At 41.3% G+C, this 14,933-nt stretch overlaps 1 protein-coding gene across 2 annotated transcripts in view; it reads left to right on the top strand.

Moving 5' to 3' along the window:
• The first annotated feature begins 678 nt into the window (after positions 1–678).
• The window catches only part of fbln1 (fibulin 1), a 34,531-nt gene continuing 20,276 nt past the window's right edge, over positions 679–14,933 (top strand). Inside the window, exons 1-9 of one of the 2 annotated variants that reach the window (XM_004563826.4) lie at positions 679–1,249; positions 5,090–5,198; positions 6,820–6,949; positions 10,130–10,271; positions 10,727–10,786; positions 10,877–10,963; positions 11,138–11,275; positions 11,375–11,512; positions 14,732–14,875. In XM_004563826.4, the coding sequence (XP_004563883.3) occupies positions 1,195–1,249; positions 5,090–5,198; positions 6,820–6,949; positions 10,130–10,271; positions 10,727–10,786; positions 10,877–10,963; positions 11,138–11,275; positions 11,375–11,512; positions 14,732–14,875 (1,003 nt within the window). In that variant the 5' untranslated portion in view covers positions 679–1,194. The remainder of the gene's footprint in view (positions 1,250–5,089; positions 5,199–6,819; positions 6,950–10,129; positions 10,272–10,726; positions 10,787–10,876; positions 10,964–11,137; positions 11,276–11,374; positions 11,513–14,731; positions 14,876–14,933) is intronic. The other variant, XM_004563825.5, reaches the window with a different exon arrangement.

The following is a 14,933-nucleotide window of genomic DNA, read 5'->3' as shown; positions in this document are numbered from 1 at the left end:
TTGGTTAGACTGGTGGTGGTGGAGCCATATGGCTTTGATTAGAAGATCATTTAATCTCTCTCTGTCACAATGCCCAGAGCCAGTAGACTGATTGAATTTGCAGAGGGTCTTAGTTGGTACAAAATGTTTATAAAGCACTATATCAATTATTTCTCCACTTCTTGCCAGTTCTGGTAGACGTGTGTGAGTGCATGCGTCTGTGGCTTGTTTATATGTAGCCACTTTTCACAGCTCGTGATCACTTTGACTGATGTTGATTGCACACATGTGGCACACTTAGGGAAGATTGAATTCATTCACATTACTATAGAAAATTAAGCTTTATAGTAGGACTGCAGGGACCTGTGACACTGCTGTGAAGATACAATATTAAGGGTGGGATGGGTTGGGAGGCGGGGGTGTCACAGAGCCAGGTCTTAGGTCTCTGTAAGTGCACCAAACTCAGAAATAACAGCGAATAACAGCAGTTAGTGGTAGTGAAAATATTTATTTATTTTTTATTCCCCTTATTTCCTCAGAGGAATCCAAAAGGTTTCAAGGCTTACAGTCTGGACATAGCCACAACACATTTTTAAAATACCCCCAAACCAGCTCCAGATGTTGGGTAATCACTACAGTCATTAGTCACAGGCAGAAATACTCTGCTCTGCCATTGATGGAAGTGCAGTTTCCATGTGTGAGCGCACACTTCACGGTACAGTAGCCCGGAGATGACTGCGAGTCCCATCTCCAGAGGCAGTTTTTCAGATGTTGCTTCAGGACACTTAACAACAACAACAACAACAACAACAACAAAGGATCTGCAATAGGAGGTATTTTAAAACGACAGCTCTTTTGTACACTCGCTAAAATATACTATCTGTAAATTATATATTGTAATCATAAACTCTAACTGCGATGTGGTTTGAAATAAGCCACACAAACAAGATAAGCAGTAAGTGTGCGCCTGTGGCCCTCAGCCCGCCCCTCGCGGTGCCGTAATTAGACGCTCATTCCTTCAGTCAAGCTGCAACTGCGACTCTCAGCTCCATCAAATCCACTTCTTTTCCCAGTCTAGCTTCTTCTTCTTCATCTTTTTTTAAGGAGCACTGCAGCTTTTTCACACATCCCCGCGGAACAACCAGCATCGGAAAGTCCACCTCGTCCACGTCTGTTTCTCTCCAGTTTTTGATACTTTGAGTCTCACCTCTTCCAATGGCTTTGCGCGTAGCGCTGCTCTTCTCTCTGTTCGGAGTTCTTCTTGGCCAAGGTAAGCGTGAGAAGCTGGGTATCACTGCTGCTAGGTGAGCCAAGCAGTGAGACTGTGCATGTGACAGTGATTTGGATGAATAGCGCATATTGCATGACAGCTTCACTTTAAAGTACTCAAAGTAAGAAGCAGACAGATAACAGGCTAAAGGGTGATACTTGGGGAAGTGATGCATTTGTCTGGGGGCTAGTTGGGGCATGTGATGAAAGCAAAGTTTGCAAAGGTGGGTGCTTGCAGGTCTTTATTAAAATTGCTAAGGCTCGAACATCTCAAATTAAAAGATTGAAACTATTGTTTAGAATCATTGTTTTTCCTCTGTTACGGATTCAAATATTGATATTGGGGATGGATACAAGAGGAAAAACCACAATAACAACACTGGTCCGGCCAGGTTGAGTCAAACAATGATTTTAATGATCACACGCGTGGGAGATGGACACCGTACGCAGACAGCATCCGATCTCAAAATGGTGGAGCATTGATCAACCTCTTATAGCCTCTAGTGGCCCCCACCTATTCATAAAAGCCTAAACATTCACATGCTTTCTCTCACACAGCGCCTAAGCTACGACCTTGGCTCCCTGTTTATCTGCTCCTGCTGAGATGGGGCAGAAAACTCCAGTATGTTCTGTTCTCTTCTAATCAGACAAATAAGGCGATGACTTTCTGCGAACAGTATTTCTTATAACTCAGCAGTATAATGCATCATAAAACAATGTCATTCATTCACAATAAATCAGCAGTCTAATATAATGCAAATCAGTTTAACAAATGCAATAGTTACCACCTTCTTCTAATTCAGGAGAATAATGCAAACTAAAACTACATAATAATTCACAAACTTTAATTAGAGGTCTAACATGGCATAAAATAATATTATAATCCCACACCTCTTTCTTTTTTTATTACCACTTACAATGTACAATAAGTAGCAGTGTGACCATATAAAGTGCCATCTAAACCATTTTCCAACTTTTGTGCACTGCATCAACAAAACCCACAACTATAGAACTTTACAGTTAACCTTTTCTACCTTTAACTCTCTCACTACTGTGTTTTATTTAGTTACACTGTGGAGTGGAATCACTCCATTCCATGAAGTGATGATATGTTACCCCACATGGAGAGTGTTAAAATGTAGTTTCACACCAGTTGTGAAGCAAAAGTCATCCCTGCCTGAGGTTTCTTCACTCTCTGCCCTGCAAGTCAAAGGCCGAGTGCTGGTATGCTGTGATGCTATGTAAGAGCAACCAGTATCTCACCAGGGCAGGGTGGTCCTAGACAGAAGGGTGAGATTGAGCCTCACAGCAGGGTCACCAAATCATAAGACTAGCCGTGTCTTAAAAAGCCCAGTGTGCTGTGGTCACACACGGGGCAATTTCACAGACAGCAGGGGGACCTTTCTCTCAGCTGCCTTCTCTGTAGGAGGTTGTGTTGCAGGTCTTTCTGCAGATCTGCTGGGTATCAGCTCAACCAACTGCATAACCAAATGCATTCCAGATAGATAAGCTCGACTTTGGTTTCAGCCTTTTGTATATATCAGTAAGATTGGAAGAAGCTTCCACATGTCAGCTTTGAGTGGTGCCTATGAAAGAGATGCACACTTCTATGTTGTGATGTCTGTCTGAGGCCAGCTCCTCTGTGTAGGCGGGGCTCCACGAGTAGGCTCATTATGCTCATTATGCCTTGTTTACATGAGGCGTCTAGACGCAGACAAGACATGTGCTGCTCTGCCAAGACAGAATGGCCCTCACAGCTACAACATCATCCAAAATGGAAATTAGCCCTCTCCAGACAGACAATGCACCGAGGGGACTGAGAATTATGGCAGGCTGTATCTAAACCAGAGCACAGCTGTGCCTGGTTTGCTTCTTCTTCTTCTTCTTCTTTTTTGATAAAAGACAAGAAGCCATGCAGTTTTAAAGCACTTCTGGTCTTTCAATCTTAGGTTTTCAAGTCAGCAGACAGCGGTAGCAAAGGAATGAGTCAGTGATGCCTAGTGGGTTAGAGTTAGTTATCAGCAGAACGCTACTGTGAGGGGAAAAGTCCAGAACAGATCGCTGGGGGAAGTTTAGAATAAGTGACCAACTGTTCCTGGCATTTAAAATGCACTGACTAAGCTAAGAAAGAGTTTAGGATTAGTTCATTTTTATGGACTCTGGACACCTCTTGGATGCCTTTCCAGTTCTAATACAAATCATGTGTTTTGACAAGATGGTGTCAGTTACTGGAAGTGGTAAAAAAACCCCAAAACATTACACATATGCACATTTAAATAGGATTCTTTATTGTTAATAAACATCCATATTTTCAGCCTCTTGTGAGCACAGTTTTGCTTTCCTAGCTTTTTTGGAAAACCCCGTTGTTACTTACACATTCAGAAAACAAATTAAGTCAGTGAGCGAGAGACAGAGAGAGAGAGAGGCTGGGGGAGCCTGCTTGGTAGGTCCATGTGAAAAGCTTTTAAAATGTCATCTCATTTCATCCAGCTGCTACAAGGTTTATTGGCCAGAGAATACTGTGATGTGCCAGACTTCCAGAAGTCAGTAGTGAGTCAGCTAATGTGCCTGTCTACCAATAAATCCTATATCCATATTCGCTCCTTTCTGGGATATAAAGAAACAGACAACAATCAAAACGTGTCATTTTTTAAAGAACTCTTTCTTGTGTCATTGTTATGCTTCTCCTCATATTAGTTCTAGATTTTAAGCGGGACTTATAGAAACTTGTGATGAACCTGAGAAATGAAGTTTTACAGCAGCTCTTGCGTTGTGTTTCCACGAGGTTTACCAGTGTGCAGACTGTTTGTGATAACAACTATTCCCGCTTTCGCCTCAGCTTGACTAGTTTGATTTAATGGTCATAATAAAACATTCCTCCTGCACCTCTGGGAGAGGGCAGCAAATCTATAAAACTGTGGACTGCAATTCCAGACACTTGTCCTCCCTCCCTACCTGCCTAATCTAACTTATTATCTGATCTTGCTTACTCCTGCTAGACGCAGATGGTTCTGTTTGAGGTATTTCACAATCACTATTCTGGATAATTCAATATTTGTTTTCTCTTTTTCCTCTCAGGGGGGAAATAACGATGATTAATGTCAATTTTGTAGACCGATCTTGGTTTGAGACAGGCAACAAAAAAACTGGAAAAAAAGCCCAAGACGTGGATCTGCCAAAGCTATTTCACGTTTGGCATATAACACACTAACCACAGGCAAACGAATGTGCTTGATGTGATTGTTACGGCTGATTGTTTAGAGAGTCGAAGCATTCCAAACTCTCTAATCCACATGAATAAACAGCCAGATTACCACAGAGTTGGTCGCGCTCCAGTCAAAAGGCCTCATGTGGTTCTGCAAAAACATATCCATCATTCATTGTCTTTGGCAAAAAACAAACAAAAAAATCTCTCAAGGCTTTTTTTCATATCGTTAAACAGACTCTGAATTTTGTTTATTTGCTATACAATTTGTCTTGGGTCACAATAGCAGGATTGTCTTTTGTTTAGGAAAGAGAGACAAAAAAACAGATCATCATTGCTCACTTAATAAAAACTGTTTGGTCTTGCTGAAAGACAAATGCTCATCGGATAAATGTTGCTCATTCCCCTCAAATGATGCTCAGAAGTTTGCCATCTGATATATATTTGAGGCACAGTGTGTTTAGGCACTTGATGTGTGTGTGTGTGTGTGTGTGTGTGTGTGTGTGTGTGTGTGTGTGTGTGTGTGTGTGTGTGTGTGTGTGTGTGTGTAGGCAGGCAGGTGGCCAGCACTATAATGTGGGGCCTGTTGTGATTCACCTGTACATGCAAAGGTAAAAACAATGTTGTTTTTAATAGGAGCAGAACAAATCTCAATGGAGGACTGCTGTAAAAATGGGCAAAAGCATGGCACCGATCATGAAGACTGTGCATCCCTGCCCCTTATCTCTGAGTCAACCACATGCAGGTAAGCCGCTGCTGACTGCTACCTTCCTCTGTTATGTTTAAGTGTGGTAGTTTATAGACTTCCAAGCTGTTAAATGCTGCATTTCTTAAAATCATATTTTCTATCCATGGTACTGGGCCCAAGTGATTTGGCATGTGCTGGATATTAAGGAAATGTCTAAATGCCCTTAATATGAGATCACTTTACCTTACTCCCATAAATCTCTAGGCACATTATTCACTTCACGTGAGAGCAGGAAGCGCTAATAGTGATGGGATAATAACACGTCTGCTGGTAACCATAGAAGGTGTGCTACCACAGGTTCAGGGCCTATAAGCCAAACTGATGGCAAACACATTTGCCATAGCCACTGTAAGTGATTCCAAATTTGTCTAAATTATAGTGTGAGGAGTGGAGAGGAAAAGGGGCAGGGATTTGTGGGGGTAGCAGGGTAATATTTAGGGGTGGAAAAAGGTGAGGGGGGTCAGAAGAGGGGCTGTTTCAAAACCCAGGAAATACCTTAGAGGTGAAATCCGACATAGAGGGAGGGAATAACAGGAAATCTGAGAGATTACTTCAGACACCAACGTAAGAAGAAAGAAAAAAAAACAGGAGAAAAATGGTAAAAGGAAAACAGGAGCACGCTACTGTGCCCTTAAAAGGTTCTGCAGAGGAGGTGTGTACTTTGTTGTGACTTTCGGATCTCGAGTGGTTTATGTGGAAAGAGGTTTCTGGTAAGAGATGATAAAAAAAACTTGGTTTGTTATGTTTTTTTGTCTTGTAAAACTGCAGGGAGACAGAGATCCAGACCAGGGAGGAACAGTCAACCTCCCCTCCGCTCCCTTAACTGATTGGGCAGACAGTTAGACAATACAACGAAATCTGATCTGAACAGAAACATTAAGTAAAACATATTTTTATGATAACACTCTTTTGTCAGATTGGGCTGGCTGCTTCCCAGTACTGCTTTTCCCAATTAAACAGCTATTGTCATTTTTTAAATGATTCTTGCAGAAAATTTGTGTTATGCTAATCCCTAAGGGGATCTCAGAGGTGAAGGTCAATTACGATACATCCTGTATCAAGATGTTACTCATTTTATGGTTATGGCTATTTCTCAAATCCTAACTGTGTCACCAAATTCTTAAGAAATGCAGACTGATTCTGTCCCGGTGATGTCATTGTGGCTGCAAGTAAACTACAGATACTGGCAAATGTTAGTCAGCCGATTAGGGCCCCTGCTGTTCTGCTTTTTTTGTTTGTTGTTTTTATAGGGTGTGTATGTAGGATGAGGTTTGTTTTAGTGATTTTGCTCTGCAAAAGAATATGGAGATATTTTTGGACAAATGTGCAGCTCGGGACTAAAATCTTTGGTTTAACTTCTTGGGTGTTAAACAATCTGAACAGACCTCAGAGAGCTGTCAGCATTGCAAACACAATGTCCATCGTTGAGCTCATTCTAGACATACTCAGCCCAGTCATTCGTCAGTTTTCAGTGTGACATGAGATCCCCTTTAGGCTCGCCTCGGGCCAATTTTAATGAGCTGCACTTCTAAGACAGATTTTCTTTGCCGTAAGCCAATTATTGATAGAGCGGAGAGTAAATGCACCACCTGTGTTTTGTGTTTTTTCTTGCTGACAGGATAGTGCAGGAGCAGTGCTGTGTAACAGTGCTCGAGGATAAAATGTGCACCAATGGTATCAACATTGCCAAAGACCAGGGGGCCTGCGATTCTTTATTCACCAACACCTGCGACACCAAGACTACAAAGGTGTGTTTGTATGAGTGTATATGAGTGTTTTGCTAATAGAAATGACAAAACAGAAAAGTAAATCACCAAAAAACTTCTTTCACCACTTTGCTGGACGATGATTATGGCAAGTGATTGATGAGAGCAGTGTTGTACATCTCTATGTGTGTGGGTGTGTGTGGGAGTGTGTGTGTGTTGTGCAGCAGGATGAGGCATGTCACTGTAGGGAGGAATGAAACTTGTTGCTACATTATAAATTAAACTGTGACTGTGGAATATTTCACCAGCCCATATCCAAGCACTAAGCACCTTTCAGATTTGAAATGCTTCTTAACCAAACTCAGGCAAATTCTTGCCTTTATTTTCATTCTATATGTACTATATACACAGTATATACAGTGTTTTTGGCAAAAAATCTTGAATCACCCTTGGTTTCCTTATGTTTTGCTTCCAAGAAGCCAGACTTTCTTGTAATTTTAAGTCCCTTTTCCATTAGTAGCTACTCAGGTTGGCACGCCACGGTTTGCAGGGTTTTCCATTAGATGGAAGTACCTGGTACCAGGACTTTTTTAGTAGCGATTCCTCTGGGGATCCAAGCGATCTGAGCAATCCAAAAATGTGTCATCAACAGACTGCATGCCACCGACTGGCTGGTCAGTGGTGTGACTCGATGAGTAATGAGGGTGTCTCCTTCAGGAAAATCAAAACCACCACTAAAGTCAACCTTTAGAAACAAAAGGACCAAAACAGTGAAGATGATTAGGCATAGCTATTGCACCAAACATCAACATTATAGAGAAATGTTCCCATTTGTTTTAAATTGAAATAAATAGTCATTTAATGGGGTTACAATCCAATATAACCTCATTATTAGTGAGCTTTATAACTAGCATGAAAATTTGTACTTTTACACAAAACTAGGCTTGTGTAAGTTCTGCTTCCATCTTTGATTACAGATTTAAATGTGTTCTTTTTCTCACCTTCATTAGTTCCCTTTAACTGGTTTTATGTCTTTCAGAAGTATTTTGATAAATTACTTAATAAAGAAATTGTTCTAGAATTTCTATCCTTTAACAGTTTAGTTGTGATCTACTATATACTGCATAGAAGCTTTTAAAGGTGTTGTAGCCCCACACAGCCACCGCATGCTACAAATATGCTTTAAAATAAAATTAGCAGCGTAGCTCTGATGAGGGAAAATGAGCCAACCTTAACACATAACCAAAGCTGATTACTTTCCATATTTACCAGAACCTCTTCTATGCTGGCAAACATCAGCTGCTCTGTGTTCCTCTCTCTGCTGCTGCTGCTGGCATGGCTGCCAGCATGCTATGATGATGCACTTACAAAAATAATTTTCTCTACAGTGCTTTCAAGTTGTTTTACAAAGTTTCTCCTGTCACACCCTTTTTGTGAAATTAAAATGCTTAAAATCTGGAGCATCTTTAGTAGCGCGAAAACAATATGAGAATAACACCACCACGGGGTTGCAACACATAACAACAATGCTCAGTGGCTAGTGGAGCTAAGAGAAGACCACAGCAACTTCCCTGAACAGGATCCAGTAACCATCACAGCGGCAGACATCCAAGAAAGAGTCTCAAGCATGAAGCGTTAGACAGTACCTGGCCCTGACATGAGTCACACTTACGGGCTAAAGAAAGTGACTGTAACTCTATGAGCATCTGGCAGCACAAATGAACCAAGTGGCTGGCATAGTATACAGGAATATCTCTGCCGATTATGGCCTGGAAGTCCCGAGGTCAAAATAGGTCACGTCCCCAAGGATGATTGAGAAATGCATTGACAAACTGGTGATGACTAACCAACCGGACATAGTAGCCGTGGACACGAAGAGAAAGACAGCTGTGGACCTTCCCAACATCAGGAAGAAGGAACACGAGAAGCTTGAGAAAAATATGCACATTTTCAAATATGCTTAAAATCTCTAGGTGCTTACATAGTGTGAAAATATGTCTCAAATGTGCAAAACTCCACAAACACTCCACAAAAATCATTTACTTGATATGGAGGACGTCAGATTGACAAGAAAGAAATCAGGACTGTGGGTGGCTTATTCAATAACTCCGAACTTCTTCAAATAATCTGTGTGTTCTCAAGGAAAAAGCACGACGATGCGAGATGGACAGAACAAAATGTACGTTTAAATGATAAATAATGACAATATCTGTGAAAATAATGTTGTACTTTCTCTAAGCAGTCAGAGAGAAGAAAAGGGGATTTGCTTCAATGTGCTGTCTGGATAAGGTTTATGTTTTCAATTTAGAAACTGCATTATTGTGTTTTGTAAGATTTGCAGTGATGATAGCAGAATGCTGTATTGATGTTTCACATATGAAACTAATAAAAAGGCCACTTACTCTAAGCAAGCATGGGAGAAGCAAGAAAAAGCTGCACAAAAACAAGATATAAAGCAGTTGTGTGTGCGAACTGTTCAGGAGTGTGTTTGTGTGCTTGTTGTGAGTGGTTTACACTAAAAGAGTCCTAAGAACAAAACGTTTTCTAGCAGTCAAGGCCACACAGGCATATACCCACACATAAACAAGCACACACAAACAAACACAGAGAGTAGCAGTCAGCCACTACTGGTACACAACTCTTACAGTTGCTCTCCTTAGCATGTGTTCAGTCTTGCAGTCGCTACAAACGCTGCACGTGTGCACCACCGCACACACAGTCAGATTCCAGCTGCATAACCAAATTGCCAAAACATGCCCATCTGTCACACTCCCCACCTTTCTTGTCCATAACTGACATTACCGGGCTGTCATAATGATTGACTGAGCATGCATTAAGGAGAGGGGGGTTGATGTCATCTCATCACTGTCTCCCTCTGTGTTCTCTTTTTCTAACTGACTGACTGCCTTTCTGGTCCCGTCTGAAGCCTGCCAGTTGGCGTATCGTCTCAAAAAAGCTCTTTTTCTGTCTGTCTGGTTGATTGAGAGCTTGGCTGTCTGTCTAAAGCAACTTATTCTCAGCTGTCACTTTAAAAGGCTGTCTCACTTCTTTAACCAACCAGCATACCAACCCTCTGTCAGCTATTCTTTGTTTTTGTTTTACCTCTGCTGGTACACAATATCCTGAAAAGATCTGTATTTTGTTTTCTTTCAATTATTTGCACATTTTTCATGTCTATCCTTCTAAGTTCTCTAATACTGTGTTGTATGCTGTTTTCGATAGATGTGCTGTGACTGTTGTACTCTGGGTAAAACAGCCCATGAGCTTGGCCTACCCTGTGACCACAACCTATCTGTTGGCCATCAGTGCAATCTGGTGTCCCGGGCCTGCTGTGTGGAAAGAGCCACAGCGCATCAGAGAGAACGTGGGTAAAAAATGTGATCCTGCAGGAGGCAGTTTCTTTTATTGTTTTTTTTTTTAAATAAAACAAACAAAATATGTAATTTAAAGTAGAGTGGGCATAAAAAAGTGGATTAAAGTAAGTGAAAACCTATGCAAGTCAACAAAATAATTAGAAGTAGAAATAGGAGGACTACTGGTGTCAAACATAAGACTACACCGCCCCCTAGTGGACGCTTATGGTCATCGCATGCTCATTTTCTTAGCTCATAATATAAAGCAGCTTAGGTTCAGCTACTGAGCATTAATGTGGAAATGGGTAAGATTCAGCATGCTGATTATGAGCTTTTGGACTGGATAAAATAAGAATTTAATGACCATCAAAGTCAGAAGTTCACTAGTAACACAATGTTGTGCCAAATGATTTCATGCATAAGGTATGAAAGCATGAATAAGCATGCTTTTTTCTCTCTCTTGCAGTGCCTAACAAGGACGAGACAACTGAAAATGGAGATTCAGCATTAAATAATCAGTGCAATGGTAAAGCACAATAAAAGCTAACAATTGTGATTTCTGCACTTGCGTTAAAAAGCGCGGATCAGATATTAATGTTTCTGTGGTGCCTCTCAGGGAAGTGTGCTCATCGCTGTGTGGGGAATGACACTTGTGCCTGTTTCAAAGGCTATAAACTCAAACCAGATGGAAAGAGCTGTGAGGGTAAGCTCCTTTTGTATTGTTATATATATGTAATGATTTCAGTCTTATATTTTAATATCAGGACTGTTTTTGGTGATAAAGAAAATACTTTTCTACTAGAAAAGACTAACACAACAGAGCCTCAGCAGGAGACATGTGATGTATTCCTTTACTGTCTGTCCTGTTTTTTCGCAGACATCAACGAGTGTTTGGTGGGAGCCAGCAACTGTCGGGGAGGAGAGCGTTGCATCAACACAGAGGGCTCGTTCCGTTGCCAGAGAGAAGTCAGCTGTGGAACAGGATATGAGCTCACTGACAGCAACAACTGCAAAGGTCTCTGCTGTTTGTAGGGAGACATTGATCTGCTGTATTTTTTTTGGCTGCTATTCATAGCGTGTTGACAGGCAATTCTTCTGTGATGTCTTCATCCAGATATTGATGAGTGTGAGACCGGTATCCATAACTGTGGACCGCAGTTTCAATGCCAAAACACCCAGGGGTCGTTCCGTTGTCTGCCCAAAGTTCAGTGTGGATCTGGCTTTATCCAGGATGCTCTTGGAAACTGTATTGGTAAGCATTAGCACCAAAAGATTTATTGTGGCCAAGCATCCCATACAGAGCTCCGCTGCCATTTATGATCTTTACTTGAGCACTTGTAAGGATATTGAGATTCTTAAATTGCTTCCCTCAAAATGTCCTCATATTAATGTAAATTTCAAAATATTTCAATCAATCAATCAATCAATCTTTATTTATAAAGCACTTTTCATACAGAGAAAATGTAGCACAAAGTGCTTTACATAGTTAAAAGCAGCCCACCCCACCCTCCAACTCACTCCCCACACTCTCAATACACATATATCCCCCCACCCACACACACATACACACACGCGCACACTTAAAGAGTAAAAATTGGGCTGGGCTCGCATGAGCCAAGTGAGGAAACACTATAACAGGGAGCCGTCTGCACCGGGAGCCGGTCACAGACCGCAGCCTCCAGGCTGGGCACACAGCAGGAGGGAGGCAAAGGAGCCCCCCAGCCAGTCTGAGAGGACCCCAGAGACCCAGCAGCCACGGTCAATAACAGCCCCGGTGCAGAGAGCGCCCTCCAAGGAAACACTGGAGATATGACGCAATACAATATATATAGGGTAAAATGATAAAATAAATAAGAACAGGATACAATATAAATATAAATAGAATAAGAAGATTAAAAAACGAATAAGAATAAAATCAAACAAATATTAGGTAAATCCTAAATTAATAATAGAATAACAGGATAGAATAAATAAGCATAAAATAAATAAACGCTAAGTAAAAGCTAAATTAAAAAGGTGGGTCTTGAGCCTGTTCTTAAAAACATGTACGTTCTCTGCGGCCCTGAGCTCCTCCGGCAGGCTGTTCCACAGACGAGGACCATACCACTGAAAAGCTGCCTCTCCGTGAGTATGTGTCCTGACTTTAGGGACAATCAAAAGGCCAGTACCAGAGGACCTCAGGGTCCGCGAGGGTTCGTATGGTAAAAGCAGATCTGAGAGATAAGAAGGCCCAAGACCATTAAGACATTTAAAAACCAATAAAAGAACTTTAAAATCGATCCTGAAACACACGGGGAGCCAGTGCAGCGATTCTAAAACCGGTGTAATGTGGGCCCGCCCTCTGGTCTTCGTCAGCACACGAGCTGCCGAGTTTTGCAAGAGTTGTAAAGTTGAAATATTCTTCTTAGGAAGACCAGAGAGCAGGGCATTACAGTAATCAATGCGACTGGTAATAAAAGCATGCATCAGCATCTCCGTGTTGGCCCGAGAGAGAATAGGGCGGACTCTGGCTATATTTTTTAGATGATAAAATCCAATTTTAGTTACATGTTTAATATGTGGGATAAAACCAAGCTCAGAGTCAAAAATAACACCCAGGTTTTTCACTTGTAGCGAAGGACATAGTGAAAATGCCTCTAATTTAGGCAAGAGTTTCTCTCTCTGAGCCTCAGGACCGACAATTAAAACTTCAGTTTTGTCCTGGTTAAGTTGTAAAAAGTTTTCTGCCATCCAAGATCTTATATCCAAGATACAGTTAAAAAGGGCATCCATTGGTCTGGTGTCATCAGGAGACACGGAGATGTACAGCTGCGTGTCATCAGCGTAACTGTGGAAGTTCACTCCATGCCTCCTGATGACACCGCCGAGAGGGAGCATATACAAATTAAAAAGTACAGGGCCTAGAACCGACCCTTGAGGCACACCACATGTCATTTTATGGATCTTAGAGGAGCATGTATCCATACTCACCATAAAAGTTCTGTCAGAGAGATAGGAAGTGAACCAGCTGTGTACAGCACCAGAGAGGCCCACCATGTGTTTCAGTCTGTTTAAAAGAATAGTGTGGTCTACTGTATCAAAGGCTGCGCTTAGATCCAGTAGCACCAGGACTGAGAGCTTTTGGGAGTCCCAGTTACATCTAAGATCATTTAAAACCTTTAGGAGAGCCGTCTCTGTGCTGTGGTTCACCCTAAATCCAGACTGGAATATCTCCAGGATCTGTCTATCATTGAGAAAATCAGTAATCTGAGTAAAAACAAGTTTTTCTAAGACTTTACTTAAAAATGGTAAGTTGGATACAGGTCTGTAGTTATTAAAATCATTACAATCCAAATTGCTCTTCTTCAGAAGGGGCCTCACCACCGCCGTTTTAAAGGCAGCAGGGAAGACACCCAACTGAAGAGAGCAATTCATCATGCATAAAAGCTCAGCCTCAAAAAATCCATAAAGTGTTTTAAAGAGTGAAGAAGGAATTGGATCTAAAAGACATGTGGTGGGTCTCACTGTGGAGAAAACCTTCTGAAAGTTCTCAGCATTAACCAGGACAAAGCTGTCCAGTGTCTCCTCAGGTACAATCGAGCCCTCAGATGTGTTTACAATCATATCGCGATTAGATAAAATATCAGATCTGATGGCGCTGATCTTTCCCCTGAAGTGGTCTGCAAACTGCTCACAGAGCGAGTCTGTGGGGGTTCTTTGGGAGCTGTTAAAATCAGGGTTAAATAAATGATGACTGGCATATGCTCTTTAATAAATTAACATCATTAAGACTTCTGTTCTTGAAGCCTTAAGTCAGTTAAATTTCCAGCTATGTAGTTAGACTTAGGTCTTTTTGGGGCTCGCTATTAAACTCAAACCTGTCCTCATCATTGTGGTCAAATTTGATTTATCAATTATTTATTTTATTGACTTAAATTAAAAAAAAATGTTTTTAGCTCATCATGCAATAAATTACCTGGTGTAAGGTTAATCACTGCCATCATTACATTGATTGAGAGGAGCCAAATTATAGACAGAGGACTAATTAGGAAACAAGACCAGGTTAAATCAAGGCAATCAGGGCCTCATTACACGAGAAGACAAACAGCTGAAAGGAATGACACACACAAGGAATAGAAATGATCCAATTAAAATAGGAACTGAAAAAGAAGACAAGTCAAGGAAACTAAGACAGATACGACTTACATATCTATACTATTGCTAATATATATTGTAATATATCTATATCACTAAAGCACTTCTGGATGGATGCAAACTGCATTCCGTTGCCCTGTACCTGTGCATGTGCAATGACAATAAAGTTGAATTCTATTCTATTCTATTCTATTCTATATATGGGTCACAAAAAGAAGGAATTGATCATGTAACAATATAAGACATGATAAGAAAAAAATATAACAGAAACTGTGGAACATCAGGGCATTTTTAAAATTTAGAGTAACATCTGTGTCATCTGTGCTCCTGTTTTCAGATATAAATGAATGTGTTAGCCAGACAGGTCCATGCAACAGGGGGCAGATCTGTGTCAACACAGTGGGCTCGTACACTTGCCAGAGGAACTCGGTTAACTGCGGTCGAGGATACCACCTCAATGAAGAGGGCACACGCTGCGTTGGTACGGAAGAGCTCATCATACCTACATGCAAAGTGTCTTACTAGCCTACCTGCGGTGG

Source organism: Maylandia zebra, linkage group LG7 (genome assembly GCF_041146795.1).
Source record: "Maylandia zebra isolate NMK-2024a linkage group LG7, Mzebra_GT3a, whole genome shotgun sequence".
Classification (NCBI taxonomy): domain Eukaryota; kingdom Metazoa; phylum Chordata; class Actinopteri; order Cichliformes; family Cichlidae; genus Maylandia; species Maylandia zebra.
Note: the sequence above shows the minus strand (reverse complement) of the source record. Positions and strands in the feature narration are given on the sequence as shown.